Source organism: Fusarium venenatum (genome assembly GCF_020744135.1).
Source record: "Fusarium venenatum strain MPI-CAGE-CH-0201 chromosome Unknown EDB82scaffold_3, whole genome shotgun sequence".
In the NCBI taxonomy this organism is placed as follows: domain Eukaryota; kingdom Fungi; phylum Ascomycota; class Sordariomycetes; order Hypocreales; family Nectriaceae; genus Fusarium; species Fusarium venenatum.
The window spans coordinates 1,831,820-1,856,379 of NW_027072131.1; the positions used below are offsets into that span (position 1 = coordinate 1,831,820).

At 48.5% G+C, this 24,560-nt stretch overlaps 10 protein-coding genes across 10 annotated transcripts; 5 read left to right on the forward strand and 5 right to left on the reverse strand.

The window, feature by feature from the left end:
• Window positions 1-641: 641 nt before the first annotated feature.
• Window positions 642-2,349, forward strand: EDB82DRAFT_477069 (uncharacterized protein; the record flags this gene model as incomplete). Its single annotated transcript, XM_065608081.1, has 3 exons — window positions 642-689; window positions 848-1,639; window positions 1,690-2,349. The coding sequence occupies 3 exons, from the start codon at window positions 642-644 to the stop codon at window positions 2,347-2,349; spliced, it is 1,500 nt and encodes a 499-aa protein (XP_065463837.1).
• Window positions 2,350-3,763: 1,414 nt separating this feature from the next.
• EDB82DRAFT_526425 (uncharacterized protein) lies at window positions 3,764-5,282 on the forward strand (the record flags this gene model as incomplete). Its single annotated transcript, XM_025726819.1, has 4 exons — window positions 3,764-3,841; window positions 3,906-4,044; window positions 4,093-4,298; window positions 4,365-5,282. 4 exons carry the CDS (start codon window positions 3,764-3,766, stop codon window positions 5,280-5,282), a joined length of 1,341 nt encoding a protein of 446 aa, XP_025581348.1.
• A 1,574-nt stretch (window positions 5,283-6,856) lies between these two features.
• EDB82DRAFT_433357 (armadillo-type protein) lies at window positions 6,857-13,093 on the reverse strand (the record flags this gene model as incomplete). Its single annotated transcript, XM_025726820.1, has 2 exons — window positions 6,857-7,336; window positions 7,403-13,093. 2 exons carry the CDS (start codon window positions 13,091-13,093, stop codon window positions 6,857-6,859), a joined length of 6,171 nt encoding a protein of 2,056 aa, XP_025581349.1.
• A 369-nt stretch (window positions 13,094-13,462) lies between these two features.
• Window positions 13,463-14,474, forward strand: EDB82DRAFT_526427 (transcriptional regulator-domain-containing protein; the record flags this gene model as incomplete). The annotated part of the gene is made up of 3 exons (XM_025726821.1): window positions 13,463-13,697; window positions 13,746-13,808; window positions 13,861-14,474. The coding sequence occupies 3 exons, from the start codon at window positions 13,463-13,465 to the stop codon at window positions 14,472-14,474; spliced, it is 912 nt and encodes a 303-aa protein (XP_025581350.1).
• Window positions 14,475-14,644: 170 nt separating this feature from the next.
• Window positions 14,645-15,017, reverse strand: EDB82DRAFT_526428 (uncharacterized protein; the record flags this gene model as incomplete). Its single annotated transcript, XM_025726823.1, has 2 exons — window positions 14,645-14,893; window positions 14,988-15,017. The coding sequence occupies 2 exons, from the start codon at window positions 15,015-15,017 to the stop codon at window positions 14,645-14,647; spliced, it is 279 nt and encodes a 92-aa protein (XP_025581351.1).
• A 505-nt stretch (window positions 15,018-15,522) lies between these two features.
• Window positions 15,523-17,346, reverse strand: EDB82DRAFT_526429 (uncharacterized protein; the record flags this gene model as incomplete). The annotated part of the gene is made up of 1 exon (XM_025726824.2): window positions 15,523-17,346. One exon carries the CDS (start codon window positions 17,344-17,346, stop codon window positions 15,523-15,525), a length of 1,824 nt encoding a protein of 607 aa, XP_025581352.1.
• A 1,606-nt stretch (window positions 17,347-18,952) lies between these two features.
• EDB82DRAFT_526430 (nucleotide hydrolase-domain-containing protein) lies at window positions 18,953-19,797 on the forward strand (the record flags this gene model as incomplete). The annotated part of the gene is made up of 2 exons (XM_025726825.1): window positions 18,953-19,490; window positions 19,541-19,797. The coding sequence occupies 2 exons, from the start codon at window positions 18,953-18,955 to the stop codon at window positions 19,795-19,797; spliced, it is 795 nt and encodes a 264-aa protein (XP_025581353.1).
• EDB82DRAFT_218536 (uncharacterized protein) lies at window positions 19,715-20,827 on the reverse strand. Its single transcript, XM_025726826.2, has 4 exons — window positions 20,353-20,827; window positions 20,200-20,290; window positions 20,061-20,148; window positions 19,715-20,008 (listed from the first exon to the last, which is right to left on the reverse strand). The coding sequence occupies exons 1-4, from the start codon at window positions 20,711-20,713 to the stop codon at window positions 19,913-19,915; spliced, it is 636 nt and encodes a 211-aa protein (XP_025581354.1). The 5' UTR covers window positions 20,714-20,827; the 3' UTR covers window positions 19,715-19,912.
• A 483-nt stretch (window positions 20,828-21,310) lies between these two features.
• Window positions 21,311-22,100, reverse strand: EDB82DRAFT_526432 (uncharacterized protein; the record flags this gene model as incomplete). Its single annotated transcript, XM_025726827.1, has 4 exons — window positions 21,311-21,373; window positions 21,423-21,590; window positions 21,646-21,968; window positions 22,091-22,100. The coding sequence occupies 4 exons, from the start codon at window positions 22,098-22,100 to the stop codon at window positions 21,311-21,313; spliced, it is 564 nt and encodes a 187-aa protein (XP_025581355.1).
• On the forward strand, window positions 22,092-23,579 carry EDB82DRAFT_504328 (uncharacterized protein). Its single transcript, XM_025726828.2, has 2 exons — window positions 22,092-22,762; window positions 22,820-23,579. Exons 1-2 carry the CDS (start codon window positions 22,334-22,336, stop codon window positions 23,165-23,167), a joined length of 777 nt encoding a protein of 258 aa, XP_025581356.2. The 5' UTR covers window positions 22,092-22,333; the 3' UTR covers window positions 23,168-23,579.
• The last annotated feature ends 981 nt before the right edge of the window (window positions 23,580-24,560 follow it).

Below are 24,560 nucleotides of genomic sequence, written 5' to 3' on the forward strand. Positions count from 1 at the left end.
CACTCCACCATATCTACAGATTTTTCAGTGCAAAGCCACTTTCAACATGGAAACAATCAAAGGAGATCAGTGTAGTGTATTTAATTAGTAGATTGAATCAATACCTTCTGTATGTCGTCTTCTTTAAGTGCACACCCTCTCGGTATGCTATTCTTGTGATGTCAATATATACAACTAGCGACACATATGTAGATGAGTCCTCGTGTATACAAGAATTAAGTATACGGAATTATAACAAACAGTAACATGCGTTCATTAGTCAACTCATGTGCTTACTTTGCATTATACCAAGCCTTGGGCGCATTCAGTTACGTTGTAGAGCCTTTGACGTTGACAGCAGATGGCGCTAAGCCGGAATCGGAAGAATGTCAACACAGTGACAACCCACATTAACAATAAGTGTTCCGCGCTGCGTTAACAAGTTTATCAACGACTGAACCTCTCAAACAACAGAGGTTGTAGTAACTGCCAATAATCCCATCACCAAGCCCCTGAATCAAACAGAAAGACGCCGGCTCACCGCTCTTACGTTCAGCCTCAGTCTCATCGCAAGGATATCCTCAGGGTCTGCCAGCAATTACAAGCCTTTACTGCTGCCTTTTGTCTGAGGTTACCTACCAGCTACCTATCCAGGTGACTGAATGTCGGCAAAGAGACAGTTACGATGCAGACCTCACGTATTTTCAAAGGTACCCTATGACCTACCCGTGTCTCACTTTCCTCCCCTTTCCAACATTGATTCAACGTCAATGAGAGTCAACGCTAACCAGTCTTTGCCATACTCACAGCGTCGCCTCACTGTACAGCCAGTCCTGATGGCAGATTTATTGCTACAATCTCTTCGCAGAGTGTCATAGTGCGCTCAGCACCCTCACTGTCGATTGCGCAGACGGTCAAGTTACCGCCAGAGTTCACTACCCCTGTGTCCACGTTGGCATGGGCACCCTCATCATCCCGCATCCTTGTTGCAAACGCCGACCAGATTCATGTCTTCTCGTTAGTTGACTCGTCATTTCGTGCCGCGATCAGGAACCCTGCGACAGGCGGAGGAAAACAGACCCTTGTGCAGTTTGGTGCATATGATGACGAGGTCTTTGCCTGTGCTGCATTCGGCCTCAAACTTTCTATTTTCGACTTGTGTGCTTCCAAAGCCATTGAGATTAACAACCCCAAGTTTTATCTCCCCGCGTCCGCACCAAGAGGGTATTCCTTGCGACCCCAGAGTTCTCACCTGGCCATCTTGACACGGACAAGTGGCCGTGATGCTGTGAGTATCCACGAGCCCAGGACAAGACGGGTACTACGATCTTGGTTCCCAGAAACAGTAGATGCTCACGGCTTGGCATGGACCCCTGATGGAAAGTGGCTCCTCCTGTGGGAAGCCTCGGCGCATGGCCACAAGCTCCTGCTGTACACACCTGACGGACAATTCTTCCGCTCCGTTGGCGCATCTAGCATTGCTCAAGGCCAGGACGCCGATCTTGAGGCTGGAATTAAGTGCTGTAGTCTTAGCCATGATGCATTATTCTGTGCTATTGGTGATGGCAGCAGGATAGTGAACGCTCTTCACACAAGAATGTGGAGAGATGGGTTAAAACTTACGCATCCCACCACAGTTGTCCCCAAGGATACACTCCAGGTGAGACCGATCTATCATCGAGTTACTTCTATTCTTACATAACACATCAGGTCTGGCAAGAACAGCTTAACAGCTCATCTCAAGGAGGTACCTCTCACACGTTTCTCCGTGCGAATCAGATGGTCTCGCCTCCTAGCCGATTGGTAGACGGCAAGCCTCCACCCGAGGTTAAGACGGGATGTTCCTCATTGGCCTTCGACGCATCCTCGACTCTGTTGGTGACTAGGCTCGACGACGCACCCACTACCTTGTGGATATGGGATGTCATCGTAGCTGAACTGCGCGCGGTGCTTATGTTCCACTCGGTTGTTGACTATCAATGGCATCCAACAGCTCGCGAGCTTCTATTGGTGACGTGCCAGGACGACAAGTACCGGGGCGTATGCTTCATTTGGGATCCATTATCTGAAGGGCCCAAGCCAGTCTCTTTGGGTTCTCACCTTCCTAATGGCAAACTTACTGGTAAATCACAAGCCGCCTGGATAAATGGCGAGCCTGAGTTTCCGGTTCTTCTACTCTCAGATGCGCAAAATGGCGTCTTGATATCGTGCGCAGATGCGGCGCAATGCCCGACACCCTGGCACGAGGGGGCTTCCGGCGATAGAACGTTGGGGTCAGTGCATGACATTGGAGACACAGTTGATGTATCTGCTCTGATGGCTGATGACACATCGACATTGGATGATACCTTCTCTTTCAAGCACAATTGAGAAACCAAGAACCAGGGACTGGCCTGCCACAACCTAGATGAAAAAAAGTATATTTGTGGGAGAAGACCTATGGCTTGGCTTGGCATGCGGGAAGCTACCTCAATACAAGGACGAAACCATCTTGGCTTAAGACGCACCTGCGAAGCGACTTGGCCCGTGTTACACAGGTGGCGCGTTGGTCCAGTGTTAATGCATTGCCTAGAAGCCATGTAGTTTCCTCTTATCTCACGGAAACAACTACATGCCTGCACGTTATCCCCTCGAAAAAGCAATGAAACTATTAGCGTTGACGCCACAGCAATGACATGAAGATTGGGTCGCAATGTGGGTAGACCTCTCAGTTGTCTCCGCTCTCTCAGCCAGCTTGGCAAAGGGGGTGTCTTGAGACCTTGCATCGAGTTCCGATCTCCATTAGCTGATTCATGGACGAGATCCATCGCGACCGAAGATCTAGTAACCGGTGTTTCTCAGAAGGTAGAGTACTGATCATAATATGACATGTCACATTGCACGGCGGGACTTATCCTGGTATTCTGCATAATGCCAGGGAGAGACGTTGCTTGAACATTGGGTAGGACCTATGGCTTGGAACGATCTGCTACAATTGATGATCAACGTTCGTGCAGACTACACCAGTTGTATAAAACTCTATGTCAACTAACCGGAACTTTTAAACCCGACTGTATTACCGTGCCTAGCGACTAAGTTAGATTCGCGACCAACCCACCCCCCACCTCCTGCGCACGAGGGAAGAGTATTGTACGTACCTATGTACCTGTCGAAATGCCAGCAAGGATCTCAAGTTACACTGCAGACTAGCACACCGTCAATCAACCAAGAGCTGCCGAGCTTGTTATGCCCCGGGTTGTTTAGTTTCAGCGCTTCCTAGCCCTGTGTTCATCATGAGACGATATCTGCTTGTGCAGAACGCCCGCCTTCTCAGGATGCATCCCCGACCCTGGAGCTCCTAATTAAAGGGCCAAAGACTGGGATCCAATGCAAGCAAATCCCGAGCCGGTAAGGAACGGTCTAAAAACAACGTTAGGCAAATTGCAGACATCTTGTTGTCTCTTTTGCTTTCTCTTTACTCCTTGCGGGTCAACTGTCACCCAAGACTAGATATAAAACTGCCACCAGAGCTCTCATAGCAAGCTGTATTGGATTGCATCGTGTTATGACTGATGTTGATTATATCACGAAAAAGCCTTGGTCCAGAACCGTGAGGATTCAACACAGATATCAACGAGTACTACTGCTGAAAACAATTTCAACACCGTCACGTCGGGGCATCGTCGCTTGCTTCTCGCACGATTGCATCGTTGTACAGCCTTTATTGTTCCTTATTTGATCCTCAGTATCACACAAGAAGCCGCTTAGAAGTCGAGATCGGCTTCGTGCATGTTCTTGTCAGCTCATGCTCACTGAAGCCACTGTTCAAGCGGACGTTGGTCCGGGTAACGAAACTGGCATTTATTACATTACCATTTGTAATGTGAGTCTTCATTCATGCATCTTGTTACTACGTGGACACGAACATACATCTAATTCTTTAGTAGTTGCCGTTTGGGACAACATGGCAGAAGTTGAAAGACTGGATACGGAGGGCATGTGTGGTAGACCATATAGAAGTGTTCCAGAGCAGCACTTCTGGGTGGGTCAGAGTCAAAGGTTTCGAAAACTTTGAGAAGGCCTGGGGTAAGAAACTATCAAAATCAGCATCTTTTTGTATTGACATGGTAGCAGGCCTTCTTAACGGCGGCATTTTCAACGGACGCTCAATTATTGCGTCTGACAGAAACCGCAACCATTCCATCAAAATCAGGGAATTAGCCATACCACGACAAGTTAAGCAAATACAGACACAGCGGTATCAGCCTGCTTATCCAACTCATCATGCATTTGCGGCACAAATGGCTACGGCAGCCCTGTACTCTATGCCTCCCGAGCAGGTAAGATGGCCTCCACGAAATTCCAATACTATGACTGGGACACAACTGATGTCTGTCGAGCTATAGTACTACATGGCTGGCTACTCCCCAGCCAACGATCCCAGATTCGCCAGTCACTCTATTCCACAAAGCTATACTCATCAGCCGCCGATCGTAGCAACAATAGCCGCGCCTGTAAGGCCAGCTACGTATCAGGCTGTAGGCCCGGGCAGTTGCTATGCCTATGGCATGAGAACATCACCCAACACAGCTGCCTACGTCCCCCAACATCAACATGAAGGGATGCAAACTGCTCAACCTTATCCTTGTCTCGACGAACACTCAGATTTTTACTCTGAGGGAGGTTTCTCCACTGGAGAGTCATCCTATAAGTCCGAATACATTGCGACGGAGCCACGTAAACTACATGTGTCACCATTCCCGCAACAAGCGGGTGCTGATGAAGTCAAGGCATGGATCCGGCGCAAAGTCGACAAGACAAAGATTTACTCCGTGGAGATTCCAAAGAATAGCAATAGTAGGTACCTCAGGGGCTACGTTTTAGTCGCTTTTGACAGTGCCTCGGCTGCAAGCACGGCCAAACAACTACTTAACAAAGCACGCTTCCAAGGCCGAAGGGTGATAGCGCGACCCGCTCGAGAAGGCGCTGTGACCGAACAACCAGGACTTTCGCACAAAGCAACCGCTAGGAGCGACCCGAAGTTGAGTAACAAGAATAGCTCGACAGCACCTTACGAGAGGGATGAAGATAGCCGAAAGGATGACAAACCCCTAAGACAAAAGAACAGGGAGGTCAGGTCGGCAAGCCCGGAGAAAAAGAGGACAATAGAAAAAAGGTCGCCTCTCCCAAGTAAGAAGACAGCTGAATCGCAAACAGACAAAAAATCGCCATCGAATACCCCATCCTCTAACAGGGAGCTTGGCAGGAAAGATGAAGGACCAGTCATTGTCGACGGAACGTGCCATCTCCGCGGCAAGAAGTGACGTTGGATATCAGCTTCTCTAGTCGAGTCCATACACTTCACCTTAATAGACTTAACAACGACCAACTGATTTGGTACCAAAAGCGTATAGTTTACTGGCTAGTATCACAGAACATGACCGTTGAAACCTTGGCATTGGCAACGTTGGCAGGCAAAAAGAAGAAATTTGTGACACTTGCTTTGGTTGACACTCAAAAATCACAACTCATTTCCTAGATAGCACCGATTCGGCAGGCCATTGTTCATTCTCCTTACATACGTTTTGCATTATCCACAAAGATCAAATAGTAAAGATGAGATTAGATAGGCCACTTTACGAGCAAGCAAATGAAATACCCTGAAACTTCATGCGGTTCAATCACACCCACAATGACAAAATAGGAGAGTAGACAGTTGTCAGAAAAAAGAAAGAAAGGAAGGAAGAAAGAAAACACTTCTCGCTTTTGCTTTTGCCAAGCTGACGGGATTTCCCCTGAACGGTACAGAACAAGTCTCACACATGTTGTCCCACGTAGTACAACGATTAATCGTCGATACAGACACTGTGGTTCACAATGGTGGAGTCCCACGATAGGGTTTCCTATTTTGACCAAGGAGAAAGCTTAATATTGGTTGCTGTAATTAGTGACATTGCTGTTATGTGATGTGATTCCTGAACATAAAGACTCAAGTTCTAGACATTGCCTCCGAATATTCGCGGCTCTTCTATCGGGGTGTTGTCTAACACGGACCACTTACGTAGTTCAATTCAAAAGCTAAGCTGTGAAATGGCCGGTAGGGCTATCGGCCAACCAGGTAATTGAGTGCCGCTAGCAGGGATTGCTGGCTCAGAGAGAGGAGGGGACGAGATAATCGAAGACAACTGATGCTTACAACAAGAAATATATTATGCTTCTCGTGGCAAGACCCTGATCGCGGAAGGAAAGGTTAACCACAGTCTATTAATTTGAATCTACCGATATCTTCTTGCTGCAGATTCCTCCCATCTTTGTGTCACACGAAAACGCTCAGAACAGTCGATGCAGCTAAGTCGTGCATGATACTATCTGATGCAGTCAACATCGACAGCACGGGAACATTGCCGGTAGCCCCGGGCATTTGACTGACACTGAGCCATGCCATGCCATGCATGTTGGTTTGGGTTGGTTGCACGAATAAAATGCAGCGATCCCTGTGTAACCTGACAAGTAACTCCACACTCCTTCCATCGTGGAGACACCGACCGTTAGATCATGTAGATCGTACCAAGTCCAATCAGCTATGTCATGCCGCCCTGTAGCCCGCTGTCACCCCTGTCAACTTGTCGAGTCTGTACTGAGCAACTACAAACTGTGCAGTAGTGCTTCTTCTTGTCATACACCCTCAACAGTTCAATTGCAGATGCAGATCGTTATGGAGCTTTCATCATTTCTCGTAATCGATATGCATGCCCAACCGCAGGATAAGCATGTATTAAGCTTGCCAGGAAAATAACTTGCATACGTGAAGCTTCTGGATTATACCCTGCTCCCAACGTGCCAACCTCATGGTCCAATTTTCTAAAGACCAAAAGCTCAACGTGTGGAGACTGTTAGCTCAACCACCAAAGTTCATCTTCAACGCAATAGTTGGCTGCCCAGAATCCCCTGCGGCCGCTTTGCTCACTTGGCTTGTGTTTTGACGGCCAAATCGGATCACCTCCTCGAGGAACCCCTTCTGCCCATCACTCATACCCCCAACCACGGCTCTGAATACTTCCTGGTCTGTTGCTGCGAGTTCCAGCAATCGCGCACTAGTCTCTTGGTACACCTCCTCACCTTCAGCTGTAGCCCGCGCCATTAAAGTCGGTACCACCACTGTAATGGCTGCTAGACGTCGACCCTTGTCAACTGTACCCGCATATTGGCAAAGCGTGTGAGCAACCAAGGCCCTTGCGTTTTCGGGATCTTCAGGGTCCGTGTCAGTCACAAAAGCTACCAGCTTGGGGAACAAGTAGCGAGCAATGCTGAGGTCAGCGCCAGTCGAAGACGACTGGAGCAGTATGGATCTGATGCAGTTGGCCGCAATCCTGGCAGTCTAATGTGATGCGAAGTGTGGTTAGCTACTCGTATTTGAAAGTTCGAAAACACAAAATGAACATACCATTCTATCAGTGAGGCAATCCATCAGCTCGTCTAGATAACGTGCTACAAGGGCTTCGGAAGCTGGCAGGTGGTTTTGACCTCCAGTGAAAAGAATAGTCGTGGCCATAAGGCAGTTCTTGACACATGTGAGAGATTGGGGGGCCTCGCGCTTCTGTGCGTTGAGGTAGATCGAAAGGAACCTGCGCAAACATCCTTGTAGCTGGATATCTGTAGATGATGGCTCACCGTTGCTGTGGCTTCTTCTTGACTTAGACATGCTGCCAACGAATCGCTTCAATGTGGGCAAAGATTGTGGAGCGATCAACTCCTGGCAACCAGGGGTTGATAAAATCGTGGCAAAGATGTGCACAATACAGGCATGAAGGTCTGTCTTGATGATGGCTGGGAAGACCTCTGCAGCATCTACGAGCGCATTCAGAGATGATTGTATCAGCAGGATAGCTTCTTCGTTCATCTGGTGCCTAGCTGGCTGGTTTCCTTCCGAGAGATTTGGCAGAAGCCCTGTAAGAACCAGAACAATAATACGCGTGAGCTCAAAGAGTTGATCGATATCGTCGGACAAGTCACCCTCCTCATTGGCGTGACGCCTGGCGGAAGGGTGTGCAATGCATAGACTTCTGGCAATATCAACGATCACACCTTGAATGTCTAGACTTTCAGTGAGGACTAGGCGGTCTAGTAGATCCATTGTCTCGGAAAACACATCCGGCCTATAGATAGCATGGCCAGATACGCTGGGGTGTAGAATCTTCTTGAGTGCTTGCAAGATAGCCAGTGTTTGGTCGTGTGCTGCTAAGGAGTCGCTTTGCCCAGAACGAGTGGCAAGAGCTTCAAAGGCAAGGCCGAAGAGGACGAAAAAGAATGCCACAGGCTCGTCTCGATAATTGATGTCGGAACTCTTGCCTTTACCGCTGGTTGCAGGGCCATCTGATTCCTTTCCGTCCAATGCATCAAACACAAATTCGCTATCCTGCTCAATAAGACTAGCAATGGCATCCACCAGCTTCAGCCAAGCATCTTGGTAGAAGCGGAGCAATGTCTCACGATTCAGAGCTGCATAGATGCTGTCGAGGCTCCCAGATAATGAGGGAGGTCCTAGAGTCATTGAGATATCAGGTTCGAATCGAAGACGCGCGAACTCGCGCAGAGACTCTAGCCACAAGGGTGTCAAGGTGCCAATATGAGGCCGGAGCACATCTAATAGATAGTTCTGCTCAGAGCTTGCAACCTGCAGCTCCGCCCAGGCGGAAAAGACGGAAATCTTGACCATCACTTGCGCGTTGGAACTAAGGCTTTTCAGATCGCCAATCGCAGCATTCTCACTGTCTTTGGAAAAGTTCTCTAGAGCGCCAACAAGGGTCTTAAGAATCCTGCCCATACGGTCCACATCGGTGACAATCCCGATAGAGATGAAACTGGCGCAGACGTTAACAGCCTCTGAAGCAAGTTCAGGTGAGGAATCGGCAGCAAAGGCGGGAGTGAGGGCTGAACTAATTTGGGCCTGATATTGCTCCAGCAGCATCGCCTCCTCAAAATCTGGATCGGGAGTTTTGCCGAACATCTTCAGCACATCTCCTATGATCTTCAAGCCCCAGATCCGAAGCTCCAAAACACTCGAAGTCGACGCAGAGAACGCCATACGAACAACGTCGGCAACCTTACTTTGAAGATCATTCTGTGCTTTCGACTCTCCATTGGCAGTTACGTCCTTGGTGATGATGGCAAACATCTCGTCGATGCAGCTCAACGCAAAGGTGGTGACCTGCCATCGCAGGGGCTCAACCTCGGAAGTCGCTTTGGTCTCCTTCTCATCCTTAGCAGCACCGGCCGCCGCAGCGAAACCAGCAACCTCTTCATCTTGGAGATCGGGCAAGCCGCCGCCCTTGGACCCAGATTGAGCCTCTTCAGTCTTCGGCCTAGCTCTTGTCATCTTCAAAACCGCTTGGAATCGCTGCAGCCACGCATTCGTCTCTGCAAGACACGTGGAATGCATCCAGTTGCGAATAATATTGCGGATTCCATCGTGCGATGGTGCCGTGTCGAGAACAAGCCAGAGTTGTTCCTCAAAGCCCGTCTCTGCTTCGCGGAGAACATCTTGAGGATTCCGCTTCATCATGTTATGTATTCCGTCTACTGATACGTCTCTTAGGGTAGTGGATTCAGACATAAGATACTTCTGGAGAAGCTTTACATAATCAGCGAAATGCATATGCCCAGGAGCGTAAAGAGATAGGTGCTCAAGACAGCCAAGTGCTGCTCTTTGTACTAATAAATCGTCTTCCTCGCGGAAACGGTTCACGAGTGTAAATATGAGTTCTCGTGACTTCAAGGCATCCTGTAAATCTGGACCTAAGACGTTAATGAGCGAATCAACGCATCGAGCGATGGCCGATGTTGTAGAAAGCTCCATTTCAATGTTCATGGTGATTGCCGATGAGATTTCGGCGTGGTGTGTTTCCGAAACGTAGAGCTGAACGAGCATTCCCAAAGTACTGGGTACGTAGCCGGCAAAGCTGAGCCCTGAAGCATCCGATGCTAGTGATAGCGCTTCGAGTGCCCAAAAATGAACCACTGGGTGGGGATCATTGCAAAGAGACATCAATATACCGAGAATGGTCTTGAGATGGTATCCAGCAGCCATGCCTCCAACCTGGGTCTGGATTGAGCCGAGGGCCATGGCACAACCTGCTCTTGCACTAGGCTCACGGTTGCCGACAATGGTATCAACCAGGTACTTGATCTCATTGTTCGTGAATGCATTTCCGTAGACATTACACAGACGAGCCGTAGCAGCATATCCTAAGCTTCTGACATGTTCGTCTGAATCGAGAACAAAATCGCGAACAATGTCTTGTAACAAGGCCTCAACTGCTTGGTTCGAAACGTCTCCGGATGGCGACTTGGTCTCCTTCACGGCTACCCTCATCGTAGAGAGAATAGCGACAGCCAGGTTAACATTCATAGCAGCCTTACGGCCGGGATCTCTGATAAGAGTACCGGCAGATGCAAAGGTTCGAATTTGTTCCAAGATGCTCTCCTGAACCTTGCCCGGAGTGAGCGGAAACGCAAATGCGAACAATTGAATAGCCGCATTGATGACCTCTGTAGCAGGTGGATCGGGCGTGGTTGAAGAGTGGTCGGTACTACCAATGTACAAGACAGAAGCATCATGTTCTAAGCTGCCACAAATCGGGGAGCGAAGCAAGTTGTTTATGGTGTCATCGGGACTGTCAAACTCATCACTGTGGTCATCAGAGTTTTCCTGCTGCCCAGGGAGTTTTCGCACACGCGGTCCAGCGACCAGGCCAGTGATGCCAAAGCCAGAGTTGTCACCTACATCCCAAATGGACTCGAACGTAGCGGCCGCGTTGGCAATTGAGGCACTTAAAGAGTTTGGTGCATAATTTTCCGGGTCGGCGAATAATGAAATTGCGAGTGTCAAAAGGTTTGACTGTAATAGAGACTCGCTTCCGCCAGCTGGGCTGAGGTTAACAAGCTTCACGTAACATTGCAAGACTCTTCGTTGGACCATCATTTCGAGATCCGAAAGTTGCAAAGAAGGGGCTAGCCTCTGATTAACATCGTCGGAGTTTTTCTTAGAGGGAAGAGTCCGCAGGAAAGCTGTCGTGTTCTGAAGCATCGTTGCGATTCTCTTTGACACGTCTACGGTCAAGAGGCGGCTATTGAACTCGAGGAAGGCTAGTATTGAGCCCATTGCGCATTCCCGTACGTGTGTCAAGAAAGATACCTCGAGGAAACTCCTGGCTGAAGTATTATCTTTGGCTAGTGGTTTTGGGAGAGCATTCTTCCATAGCAAAAGGAGTTGAGAGAGATGAATCTTGACGAAGTTTGGCCCCAAGGACATCAAGCCTCCAATAAGAATCCAAGCGACCTGAATCTGCGTGCTTGCGACACGAAGTTGTGCTTGACTACTCGACTTCAACATATTAGTCGCGATAGTCAATACACGACTGTTGATCTCGACAGATCCGTGAAGAGGACGAGCAGGACTCGCGCTCAAGGTGGCAGCGAGTCCGTGAGCAAACCCAATGCATCTTCTTGGAGAGTTGCGGCCAGATCCGAGTTGAGAGAGCTCTCGGCTAAGGCTGTTCATACAAACCGAAAGACAAGGAAGAAGTTGTTGAGGGCAGGCGAGAACCAAGGTCTTCATGCAGTGTGATGCAAAAACTTGAACAGTATAACTAGGGTGTTGCAAGACTTGCAAGAGGCCATCTCTACATGACTCTGCAAAGGTGTTTGCCGCCGAGCCCAGTGATTGAATAAGTGATGACACAGCACTTAGTGTCGCGATCAGTGTGTGCTTAGAAGGCTCTGGTCGCTCAGCTAATGCCTGAGGGTAGTTCTTGAAGATATTGTTAATAAGTGACTTGGCAGCCGATATTTGGCCCGATTCGCCAAGTATCTTGCGGCCAATGATATCTTGGACGACAACATCGACGATCTTTCTGGATACCAAAAGCCGATATCGATTGTTGACAATTGTAGGATTACCCAACACGTCGATCGCGAGACTCTCGACGATTTTGAGATAATGTGTTTCAACGACCTTCTCTCCCAATCGTCTGAAAAGTTTACCATAGCATACGCCGATGGCCGCTCGAGTTCTGTTGGAGGCTGTTGATTTGGTATACTGTGAAGCCAGGTTCTTTAAGATATCTGACAGAGATAAAGCCAGCACTTGGCTACGCTTGCCTGATGGAGCGGGACTCGCAGATCTAGAGGGAATCTCGAGCTCATCATCGGCAATGTTAGGAATGGTAGATTGGCGTTTCAACGCCTTTTTGGTCTTTTTACCCTTGGGAGACGCCACTTCGGGAAGACCACCCTCCGAATGGCCTTGGAACAGGGCTTCAGCGAAGCACTCTGCAGCAGCCTGACGTACTTGAACAGAAGGGGAGTCAAACGCTTTCGATATCGCCGACTCCAATTTGTCAAAGTCGCCCGAGTTCAGGAAGTAAGGCGTGTGCTTGAACAATACTTTGAGGGTTCTACAAGCAGAAGAAACAACGAGATGTCCCTTGTCTGACGATGCGTGATTTCGTCCTTGTTTCCAGATATCACGAGCAATCACTTCGTCCATGCTGCTTTCTATCATGCCAACGATTTTGCCAAGTGCGGTCAGGCACGCCGCACGAAGGCCAGCGTGGTTAGACGAGGCCTTGAGAAGCTTAATTAATGTTGAGCAAGCAAGTTGGTGCAACCCAATGGCGCTATCGCCAGCAGAAGCGAACACATCGCCCAAGCAGACAACAGCAGCATGCTTTGTACGCAGCTCTGCATCCGTTTTCGATTTTCCGCTCGCTACAAGTGCGATCAAGTCGTTGATTGTTTCAAACAACAGCTTCCTGTCTCCAATCCCAAAGATATGCGCCAAACATTTCCCCAGGTTATTCCGTATGACTCGAGAAGGATGCGGTGATGAGAGGTTGATGATTTGAAAGATCTCTTTCTTGAGATAGAACTGCTGTGCCGTACAATCGTCTGCTTCTAAGCTCAAAACATGCTTTGTCAAACTCGAGACAAAGGTGAGCAAGAAAAGGTCCTGTTGTTCGGCGGGAAGGGACTGAAGCTTGGGGAGATCGAGCTCTGGGTTCACTGTCGCGGTGTCGAGGGGAGCTTGCACTTCGCTGTTGCTGGCTGGAGCTTCGGGCTCCTGAGTTGACGACATAGCGCACGATCTTCGAGGTCGTCAACACAGTTCGATTTATGATGGAGGGTTATTTATATTGCAGTATTCGAGAATTGGCTATTTCTTGTTATGTTTCAAGAGGTAAGCCAGGGAACTTCGAGGCTCCCCATGCCACATGCCACTAAGGTAGGGGTGGAATGCCCAGCAGGTACGGATACCGCCTACCTCTATTACATTGAAGGTGGGGCATATCCTGCCTCTGCTCCGGAGTTTGCCCGTTGCATGAACAAGTCTAACCTCGAAGACTTGAGTTTGACAGTGAGCAAGAGGCTATAACACCAGGATATTTACTTATCCATTGAGACAATTTCACATCTCGAGCCTCTTTCTAGTTACTGGTGGCTTATAATGGCTACCCGACAGGGTTTAAGTTCGCTGTTGAATACATCCAGACCGTTCACTTTCACCAAGCAGTCAAACTCGATAATCTGCCGACAATGTCGAAGATCATTTGCAACAACACCAGCCCAGTGGGCTGGACATAACAAATGGTCCAAGACAAAGCATATCAAAGCTGTGACGGATAAGAAGAAAATGAGCGAGCGGGCTGCCTTTACCAAGACAATCGCCATGTACTCTAGAAGTAGGCAGTCACTGTTGCGTTGCACAGAGGTTTTCTAATCTCTGATAGTGTATGGAGAAAACGTCCAATTTAACCCTCAACTTGCCACTGCAATTACTGCAGCGACAAAAGGTAGATAAGTATGCATCTAAAATTGTGTGCTCTGTTCTAATTCAAACCGTAGCGAGCATTCCAAAGCACCTGATCGAGGCTGCAGTCGCTCGAGGACAGGGCCGTTCAGCCACGGGCGCCCAGCTTGAATCTATGTCTCTAGAAGCTCTCATGCCTCCTGACGTAGCAATGGTTGTCGATGCTGAAACAGACAACAAAACCCGTACTCTTCATGATCTACGCCACGTTGTGAAGAAAGCAGGCGGCGTTGTTGGATCCACCACCTTTTATTTTACGAGGCGTGGTCGAGCCGTCTTCAAAGCCAAAGAAAGCGGGCCTACTTTGTCCGAGGTTTTAGATGAAGCGATTGAGTACGAAGGACTTGAGGATGTCGAGGAGCTGCCGGAAGGCGACTTCTTGGCTTGGACTCAACCCAACACTCTTACAGCCATCACGGAAGCTCTGTCTACGAAGTTCGAGCTTGAAATCTTGGACTCGGATATCGTCTGGGCACCCAACGAGGACACAAAAGTCAGCATCGACACTGCCGATCAAATCGAATCTCTCGACGCTCTCTTCAACGGGCTTAAAGAATACCCCGAAGTCAAAGCCATATATGCCAATGTGCGACAGGGGGCGGTTGTAGACGAAGAGTGGGACAAAGTTGAAAGAAATTTGGATGTATAAGCATGCAGACCAGCGCCATCTGTAGCAATTTTGTACAATACTGTATTTTACCCGCGCAATCAAGAGGGAGTGTTTCCAATGCCTTCCAAACGCCGTGAATACATCGTCAATGCCGTCGTAGAACCTTCCGACCTATAGTGTACATATTTCATTTTCGACTTTCCCAAAGCTCAAGACTCGTTGCCGTCGTTGCTAGGGTGCTGTGCCGCTCGTTGACGCTCCTCTTCGAGCTTTCGGGCTTGTCGCAGCTTTTGGCGCGCGACAATACGTTCGTACTCGGCCTTGATCTCGTCTCGGTCCTTGGGAATCTTATTGCACTCCTCAGGCCTGGGCCAGAATCCAGGTACGGCGAAGCGGTTATCGAGGTTGGTTCCGAAGTAGAACATGATTCCGATAGGAAACATGAGATACGTGCCAAACTGTTAACTTGGTCAGCATTGCATTCGCGGCTAATTGTGTTTATCGTCGTCGAGAGTCCGCTTGATGAATATCCAGGTGATGCTGGCTGCTTACCTTGAACACCTCGAGGTTAAGACCACCCATTGTAATAATTTTCGACTTCAGCGATTACACTTATGTGAATAGATTGAAGTTGCAATGACGGGAGGCAAAATGCTTGCTCAGACGATGTGATGATGCTTCTGGCGGATAGCCCCGGCAGAACGGTAGACAGATGATACCCCACACTCTGAAAATCAGATTCACAATGATTGGTGGCTTTCCTAGAGACCTGATATGTTTCTGAGAGGCACATCATGAAATCGAAGCCCAAAGTAGATAGATGTGTGATGAGTGAAAAATTCATATTAGGGTATCCCAAGAACTCTTGTCTCTTTCATTTGTCATGATAAGTCATTGCCCCTTCTGAAGAGGTATATATATATACCGTTTTCTAATCGTAGGTCATCCTTATTCACAACCCACCGCTAGTATATATATAATTATCACAATATGTCCAACGCCAGCGAGTTTATCCAGAATCCTAGGCTTGAAGCCTTACCGTATGCACAAGATCCCCAAACTCCTTGATCGTACCCATAACGTACTCTCAGTTCAGCTTTGAACTGCCCGCCCGCGCCTTTTGCGCCTCCTCCATCATTAGACGTTCTGTGAAACTACGTGGGGTGCCGGAGAAGACAGTGTTGGCAACGCTCGCACGGAAACTGCTGAGGTCCCCCTCATCCATTCCACTGCGTCCGTCCAGACCTCCTACAAACGTATTGAAATGCCCTAGCGAGGCAGCTTGGGCGTGTACTTCAGGGTTGCGAACCACAGGCATGATGACTGGTCGTCCCTTGTATGAACCCACAGAGCCAGCTTGAAATCGGGCGACGGTCGGCGTTGTCGGAACCGACGTGCTGGGCCGTTTGGCTATATGTACTGCAAGGGAAGTTGCATACAGAGATTGCTCAGACTCGGGCAAACCTGGCAAGTCGACTTCCGTTTCCTCTTCCTCTTCGGCCACGAGAGATTTCGGTTTCGGTTTCGGTGATGCAGACGTCTCCTCATTATCCTCGAAATGAAACATGTCATCTTCCTCCTCTATACCCTCTTCCAAATCATTGGTGGCCCCTAATTCCTTTTTAGTACTCGAACTTGATGCCTCAGTTGATGAAATTGCACTTGCAATAGGTTCGGTTGCCTGGCCCTCCTCGGGAATCCTGTTCAAAGATGGCGATGCAGGGGTCTTCTTGCTGAGGGGTTTTCGCTTCGCCATCGAGAGGAAGTCATCATCGGACGACTCCTCATCCTCGTCCGGCTCCTCATTTACACTTCCTAAAGTGCGCTCTATCCGAACAGATTCGGGCACGTGTCGCGACGAGGGAGGCTCTGGCGCAATTATCATTGGGTTGCTTTGCCTTTCTGGCAATGGATTGGAATCAAATGCAGGTGTTTCACCCTCACTGGCGGCTTGATCGGGATTCGAGTTCACTTCGGTCCAAACGCCTTCTTCTAGAGGTTCTCTGGATAGTGCTCTTAATGCTTCTGAAGAAGAGATCTTGCGAGGCGGTGGTAGATCCTCTAGATCGTCATCAAGCATGGAATCCGTGCGTGCCTGGTCGACAGAGGGAATGGGAGCTGCGGCGGGAATCATGGAATCGGTGGGTTGTGGTGACGCAGTGGGTAGGACTTCTGCACCCATGACATCAAAGCGCACACGTCTCGGACTTTGTGGGGGTTTAGATCCGCTTGAAGAGCGTCTCAAAGCGCTCCGTGGTGTTTTCGACTCGCTTCGATCTGAATGGCTTGATGAGACTGTGTCATTGGTAGAACGACGAACATGTCCTGGTCGCCCAGGCGATTGAGGCAGTGTCGAAAGGGCATTCTCCAATTGATCAATGCCAGGTTGAATTTGTTGTTTCTGTTTCTGTTCCCGTTCGTGTCCGGTTGCTGCGCCTTTCTTCTCCTCTACCTGGATACTTGGCTCAGGCAACAACATGTCGGGGTGTGTGTGGTTGTTTGTGAGAGGAGGAGAGATTGGCTGCCTAGGAGGAGAGCCCTCTAGCAAGGGGAGATAAAAGAGCAATTCGTCGTGATGTCGATCGTGGGGGCTGCCTGGAGGCTCTGCGGCTCCCGATCCGGAGGTAGCGACAGTGGCCGGCGGGGAAAGGTGGCGCTGGGTGAGTGTTCGTGAGTCAAGACCCAGATCCAGGTCCAGAATGTTGAGAGCAGAGCTGAGGTCTGGGTGTTTAGGCAGTGACTTGGCAAGGGACTGGGCAACATTAGAAGCAATGTCAGGTTGCGTGTCTCGGAGCAGCTCATGGTAGTAGCGCAGGAAATCAGCAGCCATCTCGTGGCGAAAGGTGTGAACCTTGTCCTCGAGCTCTGAAAGCCTCTGCGAGAGGCTATTGACAAGGCTTGCCTCATCCATAGTGCTTTAGTTAACAGATGCCTCCAGGCGAACTATGACTCGGAAATGAGGGATGTCTCGGTATGCGCATGACGCAACAAGATCGAAGAGATGCTTGCCCAAAGTAGGGTTCGGGTTTCTATGAGAGACGATGGAATTATGAGCAAAATGGAGATAGGAAAACAACACAAATTGAATGAAGTTTGGTAGTGCGACCACCGCCTATGGAACTAACTAATGAATAGCGGCCCTTGCTTGTTTTTAGGCAGGCTAGACTAGATTATTGGATTCAAAAACTTTACGATGGGGCTTCTAGCCATCCTGTTTATTCTCTCGCCTTCTCTTGTTATCGTTTTGATAATGATGTTTTTTGATACCGATAAGTTAGTATTCATAAATACTGCGCGTAATTGCCGGCATCTGCTTATTTGTGGTAGATGAACTGACTGGTCTCCCACCTCTCATGGCATGGATCTCAATTAACGCCGAGTTTTTGTTCTGACTGGCAGGTTCTAGACCACAGCGATCATTTCGCAACTGCCTATCTGATCCATGGGCAAAGTTGCCCTGAAGGTACTCGGTTGATGCAATTGGGTCATTGTCAGACTGCCAACCCAGGAAACCCCGCCGGCTAGCCCCGTAGGTCACTTAAAAGCAAGTAAAATCGCCAGGTACATGGGATCCTTCTCAGTTGCATTTGTCTTTCCTTGTTGGTGGATAGGTAGGTAAGTACCAATGTAATCGATCGAAACGAGCTCACAGCTTTCACGCTACAGCCCCTTTGAATATTTTGCCAATTGCATCATACAGATCAATTTCAACCAACTACGCGTCTTGACAATGCATATGCTTCTTTACTTGACACAACATCCACGTGTGAACGATTAGGTCAAGGTACCTATATCATGACAGAGAGGAACATGATAACAAATAAGTACGTGGTGCTAATATGGGACATGAGTATTGCGCTTTCAAGTTAAAGTGCATCGGTTTCTTACTCACTAATATCACCTTAAAATCCATATTGATGGAATTAAACAGCTCGAACAGCTCACCATTGCTATCCCCATTTTACTAAATTGCTCAGCTGAAGGAAATTCCATGAATCAATTGATGTCTGTTAACTTTGAAAATGATCAACTCGAGCGCCTTTATAATTATTTCACTATGGTAGGCTTGTAAGTAGTCAGCGCGTGCATATTATCTAATAGGTAGCTGGCCAAATGGATGGATATGAGGACACTTTCAGTAACCACAATACATTTAATTATTTGGCAAGTACACATTTGGCAATATCGAGATAATTCAACTAGTTCCTAGACAATTCCTTTCTTTTTTTGTCTTATTACAACAATGAACTTGATAAAACTCCGGTTTGTTAGTCCTTATTGTATCAGGAACACTCGGACGGCCTATTATGACTGACCCACACCGCCTACTCTTTCAGTAATCCGGGGCGTATTCTGCCACAAATTATCCTGGAGCTCCAAGCTGCACAGACCTGGGCTCTGCGTACAAGATATCCTCACCATAGTCGCGTTCGCATCGACGACAACACTGAGCGTCCAGTCATCTGCAAACATCCTCGCGAATACAGCTATTAATAACACAGTATTCGTCAACAATCATGTCAACAATAACCCCTGATGCGCTTCAGTCGGGACAGGCTCCTGTTATTCCCTTATCCTTCAATGGTAACCAGCCGGAGAAGGTGACGCTCTACCCGCTTTCCAACTACACATTTGGTGTCAAAGAGACTCAGCCCGAGGAGGACCCATCAGTTATTGCTCGCCTAAAGCGACTCGAGGAGCACTACACAGAGCATGGCATGCGCCGTACGTGTGAAGGCATTCTCGTCTGCCATGAACACAACCACCCGCACATTCTCATGCTACAAATCGCAAATGCCTTCTTTAAGCTCCCAGGCGATTACCTGCGCCCCGAAGATGACGAGATTCAAGGCTTCAAGTCGCGACTCGACGAGAGATTGGCACCCGTTGGTCGTTTGGGGGAGGGCGAAGAAGCTGGCGACTGGCAAGTAGGCGACTGCTTAGCCCAGTGGTGGAGGCCCAACTTTGAAACATTTATGTATCCGTTCATCCCTGCGCATGTGACGAGACCGAAGGAGTGCAAAAAGCTTTATTTCATTCAGCTGCCCAAGCAAAGTAGGTTAATTGGAACCAGTCCATGATCCGGTACTAATCCCTGTTCGCAGAGGTTTTGAGCGTCCCTAAGAACATGAAGCTCCTTGCCGTCCCTCTCTTCGAGCTCTACGACAATACTGCGCGATATGGCCCCCAGCTTTCTGCGATTCCTCATCTGCTGAGCCGATATAACTTTGAGTTTGTGGACGAGAATGGCAACGTTGTTGCGGCGACTCCAGGTTCTGCCGCACCAGAGGGTTATGTACCACACACAAAAGTGCTGGCAGGCGACGATACAGATATGAAGGAAGAAAATGGGACAAGCTGATCTCATTTTAGAATGCGGAGACATGGCGATGGTGTTTGGGGCGTTATTGGTATTTGCGTGTATAGGCAACATTCTATTTTTATACGTCAATGTCTGTTTCCTCTATGTATTTCCTTCAAGCCTTCTCTCCCTGAATGGTTGCGACGACTCGTCGCTGATGGCGGGCCGCGCGGAACTCGAGATACCAGATTCCTTGCCAGGTTCCAGTTGCCTAGGGTGGTGTCAGTTGTCTCTAGCCACAAGGAGCGTCGGTTGGTACTGACCAGCTTTCCATCCTTGATGGGGATGGTGACACTTGCTCCAATGAGTGCAGATTTGATATGAGCAGGCATGTCGTCGGGGCCCTCGGCACTAACGATTATCAACATTGGTCTTTGTGCGACCTACACAATAAGTACTTACTCATGTCGGTAGAGGGCCTCCCCCTTTAGTCCCTCAGCCGGAGCAATTCTGTCGAGGGCATCACTCATGTCTTCACGGACATCAGAGTCCCCTATATCATCCGTATATTAGAACCTAGATACGATAAAAATTTAAACAAGACCTTGGACTTACAATTCTCGTTTAAGCTCAGAGCGCAGCTTGTGTGCTGAACGAAAAGATTCAAAAGCCCGACTTTGTAGTCACGAATCTCAGGAAGAGAAGAGACAACCTGATCGGTAATAAGGTAAGATCCTCGCGACTTGGCGGGCAGTGTAAATTGCTTCTGGAACCAGCTCATAGTTGCTGCTGTTGAGTGGTCTATCACTGGGAGAGCAGTTGGGCGGGGTTGTGACGATCCTGAGAAACCAAGTAGACTAAAAGGCAGTGTCCAGAGGAAATGAAAAGCGCCGGGGAACAAAGATATCACAATTAAAAAGCACAGAAGTACTGGTGTTGTTGCGGAGCTCAGTCGTGATGTTTGAGGTTGAGGCATAGCTTTAGAGTGATAACCTGGTAGTTAACAACCGTCATAGTGGGGCAAGGTTGGAGTTTGAATGGGTACGGAATTCAATATCTTCTTAAGCTTCCTCGAACCAATCACAGCGCACCATTTATAATCGCATCTACAGGTCGTTCAATATCAAGTGCTATCCTTTTATGTGTGCAAGAGCCTAAGTTACGCCTCATATGTAGCGACACAGGTCAGAACGTAGCAGAAGACATGAGGCCTAAGCCGGGGTTAAAAAGAAGGATAATCGTCCAGACGCCTCAGTCTCAGCGGTTAAGACGTTTCTTCTCTTGCGTTGGCAGATCAATCTTTCTGCTACTTCAAGAACAGAGTATGTTTAGACTTCCAGAACGGTCTTGTGTTACTAGAGACATGTTGCCCTCGAGTACCGACTCAGCAGCATAACAATTACAGTATGGAACCTGCCGTGGTTGATTCGTTCGTTGTATTCGCATGATATGTACAGAGGCTTGGGTTTCACTTGCAAAAATAGCATAGTATTTGGATTTCTTTATCCCCCTCGCGTAGGTCTAGTGATGTAGATGATGTTCCTTCCCTTCAGATTCAATCTTTCCTTGCTGATTATGAGAGAGGGTAGGAAGTCTCAGGGAGGGATTCGAGATGGGTGCGGTGGTGTTCATGAGCCTAGTAGATGTGAGCAAAAGCCAAAAGGAGTAAGCATGGAATCTCGTACAAAAGGCAGGCCGCAGTAACCGCAGACAGCAATCTCGGGCTTGTCAGTGTTGATGAAGACCCTGGGATGGCCTTCAGGACCGCCGCCACCGTTGCAGGCAACAATTCGCTCGTGGGTCCATGTGACGGGCTGCTTGTGGATCATCTCAATAGCAGCCTTGGGTTGAGGCTATCACATAGTTAGCCGATCTGATATTCTACCATAGCTCTCAAGTCGGCTGTACCTGAAGGTCGAAATCGGTCTGCTCGAATCGGGGGCCGGCCATAGCTTGAGAACGAGGCTTCTGGCTACGTGACCAGACACCCGCACGATTGGGAGCCTGGTTAATGACGGCGGGCTTGTTCTCGTCGGTAGGAGCGGGCGATGCCTCGTTGGTCTTGGTCGAGACAGCGGCCTCGAATTGCCGAGCGGAGGTGGTGAAAGCACGCTGGGAGACGCGCGCGCTGCGCGCAAGGACGGCAATTGCCCTCAATTGAGACGTAGCCATTGTGTATAAGTCGGTTTCCGGGTATGCGGATCGATTCGACAGTCTCGACGCTGAATAGTCTGTTGGTGGTCGTGAGGCATTGAGCCTGCCTGTTGACGATTGATGCCTCGGAGCCCCAGTTTATCCGTGGACCGAAACATTTTTTGGGATTACTGAGCGCCTCAAATGAAATGCGACCAACAGCCAGGCATTTCTTTTGCGACAAACACAATTTAGCTGGCTCTTTGCACACCGAACACGGGAAGGACTTGTAAATCGATTTTGGAGATATTAATCGCAACAGAAAGGTGGCCACTTTCTGCAGCTATTTTCATCCTTTGTGTTTGCGACACCCGGCCTGTGTGCCCAGGATACAAGCTACAACATCACCAAATACGATATTTCTTTGCGAACTTTCAAGTATCGACCGATCGAACTTCCCACCATGGCGCCAGAAACACCGAGAGCAGTCTCTTCGAGATTGCTCACCATGAAATTCATGCAACGAGCCGTGGCCTCGGAGAACTCATCTCCCGCTTCAGAAACACATTCATCCAAGAAGAGAAAAACGGATCACTCGTCACCGGCGGGTCGCCTCGATCTGAACATCGATCAGGCTGCGATTCAGGCCGCGCTAGATGCCCAAGAAACAAAACGTCAAGAGGCTCTGGAGAAACATGTCGGTGCTGATACACGTTGGGTGCTGAATAACTCATTCGCTGGGTCAAAAGCTACCAGCCAAGCAAAAACACCCATGAATGTCGTTTATGTTGGTTATGGTGACATTGACTCTTCTAACGATTCAGGCGACAATGAAGATGCGTTGACTGCGGGGCGTACCTCGACAAATAGCTCCAAAAAGGCGAACAACCAGGCACGTCGATTACCTTGGCCAAATACAAGAACTTGCACAGCTGACTAGTGATTATAGAAACAACCACAAAAAACGCCCGATGATGACGAAGACAGTGAAGATGAGAACTCGGACGACGCAGATACACCATCACACGGACTGAAGCGGAAGCCATCCACTGACAGTCCAAGCCGCTCACGTTCAAGGTCTCGATCAGGACCCAGCCATGAAAATACCAAGGCTAAAGAGTTCCGTGATAAGAGGAAAAAGAAGGAAGTGAAACTGAGCAGGCCAACATCGATTTCCGGGGGCGGCATCTCCTCAGGGGGCGGTAGTCAATTCTCGTCCGCCGGTGGAAAATCCATGATTTGCTACAAGTGTCACCAGAGCGGCCATAAAGCCGTTGACTGCACTAAAAGGGGCTGAACGGTGCTGGCGTAAGACTAAACTAGATGTTGACCTCGCGATGCCTTTGTGGTTCGATGTAGGCTGGTCGCTGTACCAGGTTTGGCCTTTCACATCTTTCGTTTTCTTGCCCCTAAATTTCCGTCAACATCCGGTGAGGATGCTAATCATGCATCCATGTACGAACCTCGGGCTTCGCTTTTCTGTACTCAGAATGGATGTGCTAGTCTTTCAGACTCACTTACGACACATACACAAATAGGTGCTATGGACATGATTTTTCTTATCGCTATTTTTCTCAATAGCACATGATAAGGAGAGGCGTTCAAACACAAAACAAAATAGAGAAATACATGTTAAATAATCCACGCCTACTCTTGTGCCGTGCTGCCTGAAAATCTTTTGCCGACACCCTTCTTCTATAGTGACCAACAAGCACTCAACTATGAGAGTCTTTGAGACCCAACAAAGTACAGATCAGTATCTTTCAATCATATTTTATTAGCAATGCGATGCGTGCTGACTGTCAAATTACCCGATAGTTATCTCTTACTAGAATGATGCTGTTAACTGTACCTATGTAGATGTCTTCGGATATCTGACAAGGGGGTTAGCTACAAAATATGACATCTGGATACCAGTAATTAGTGGTTCATTTCCGGATAGCAGTGTTTCGGCAACGAGTATGTATCTATATTCAGATCACAAAGTGCTGCATCTTTTGACTATTTCTACTGATCACAGACTACACTCGATTAGGATGACTCATGGCCTACAAGGGAATGTCTCGAGTGCAGTGGTTTACTCTTCTTGTTTCTATTTACTGCAATGATTAAGTCATCCCGTATGAGTATATATATATTCATCTTTATCCGTACATTTCGACCCCAAAACTCGCCATAAACCTTCCTTTGCACAACATACGGAGCATCCTGCACACCAAAACCCATTTATAACAAATACCCCAGCACTATCATATCCACATAGCCCAGTTTCCGACAAATCAAAGTGCAACAAAATATTGTTGAACTAGAGCCAAGTCTTGGTAAGACATTTGACCAACAAGGTGCCCATCTATCATTTCATCTGGAGCAAGTGCACTACGTCGCTATTCCTCAACCCGAAGCACCTCAATTTCTTAGATTGCCTATCGAGTACGAGAACTTTTCATTGATGGCCGTACATCTCATATGTGTAGGCAGTCTTTGTGAATTTCCTCTGCTTGTTTACGTTTGGTGTTACCATCCATAAACCACTTCTGTCTTATATCCGGCTGCGCTTCGTCTTGGCCAGTGACGGCACAGGCAGGGATGCCCAATTGTCTGTTCGGACGCGAAATGATCTCCCGCGGACCAGGGGTCAGTTTCCTAGGCCAGGTAGACTTCCATCATCGGAATCATGTCTTGCTCAACAG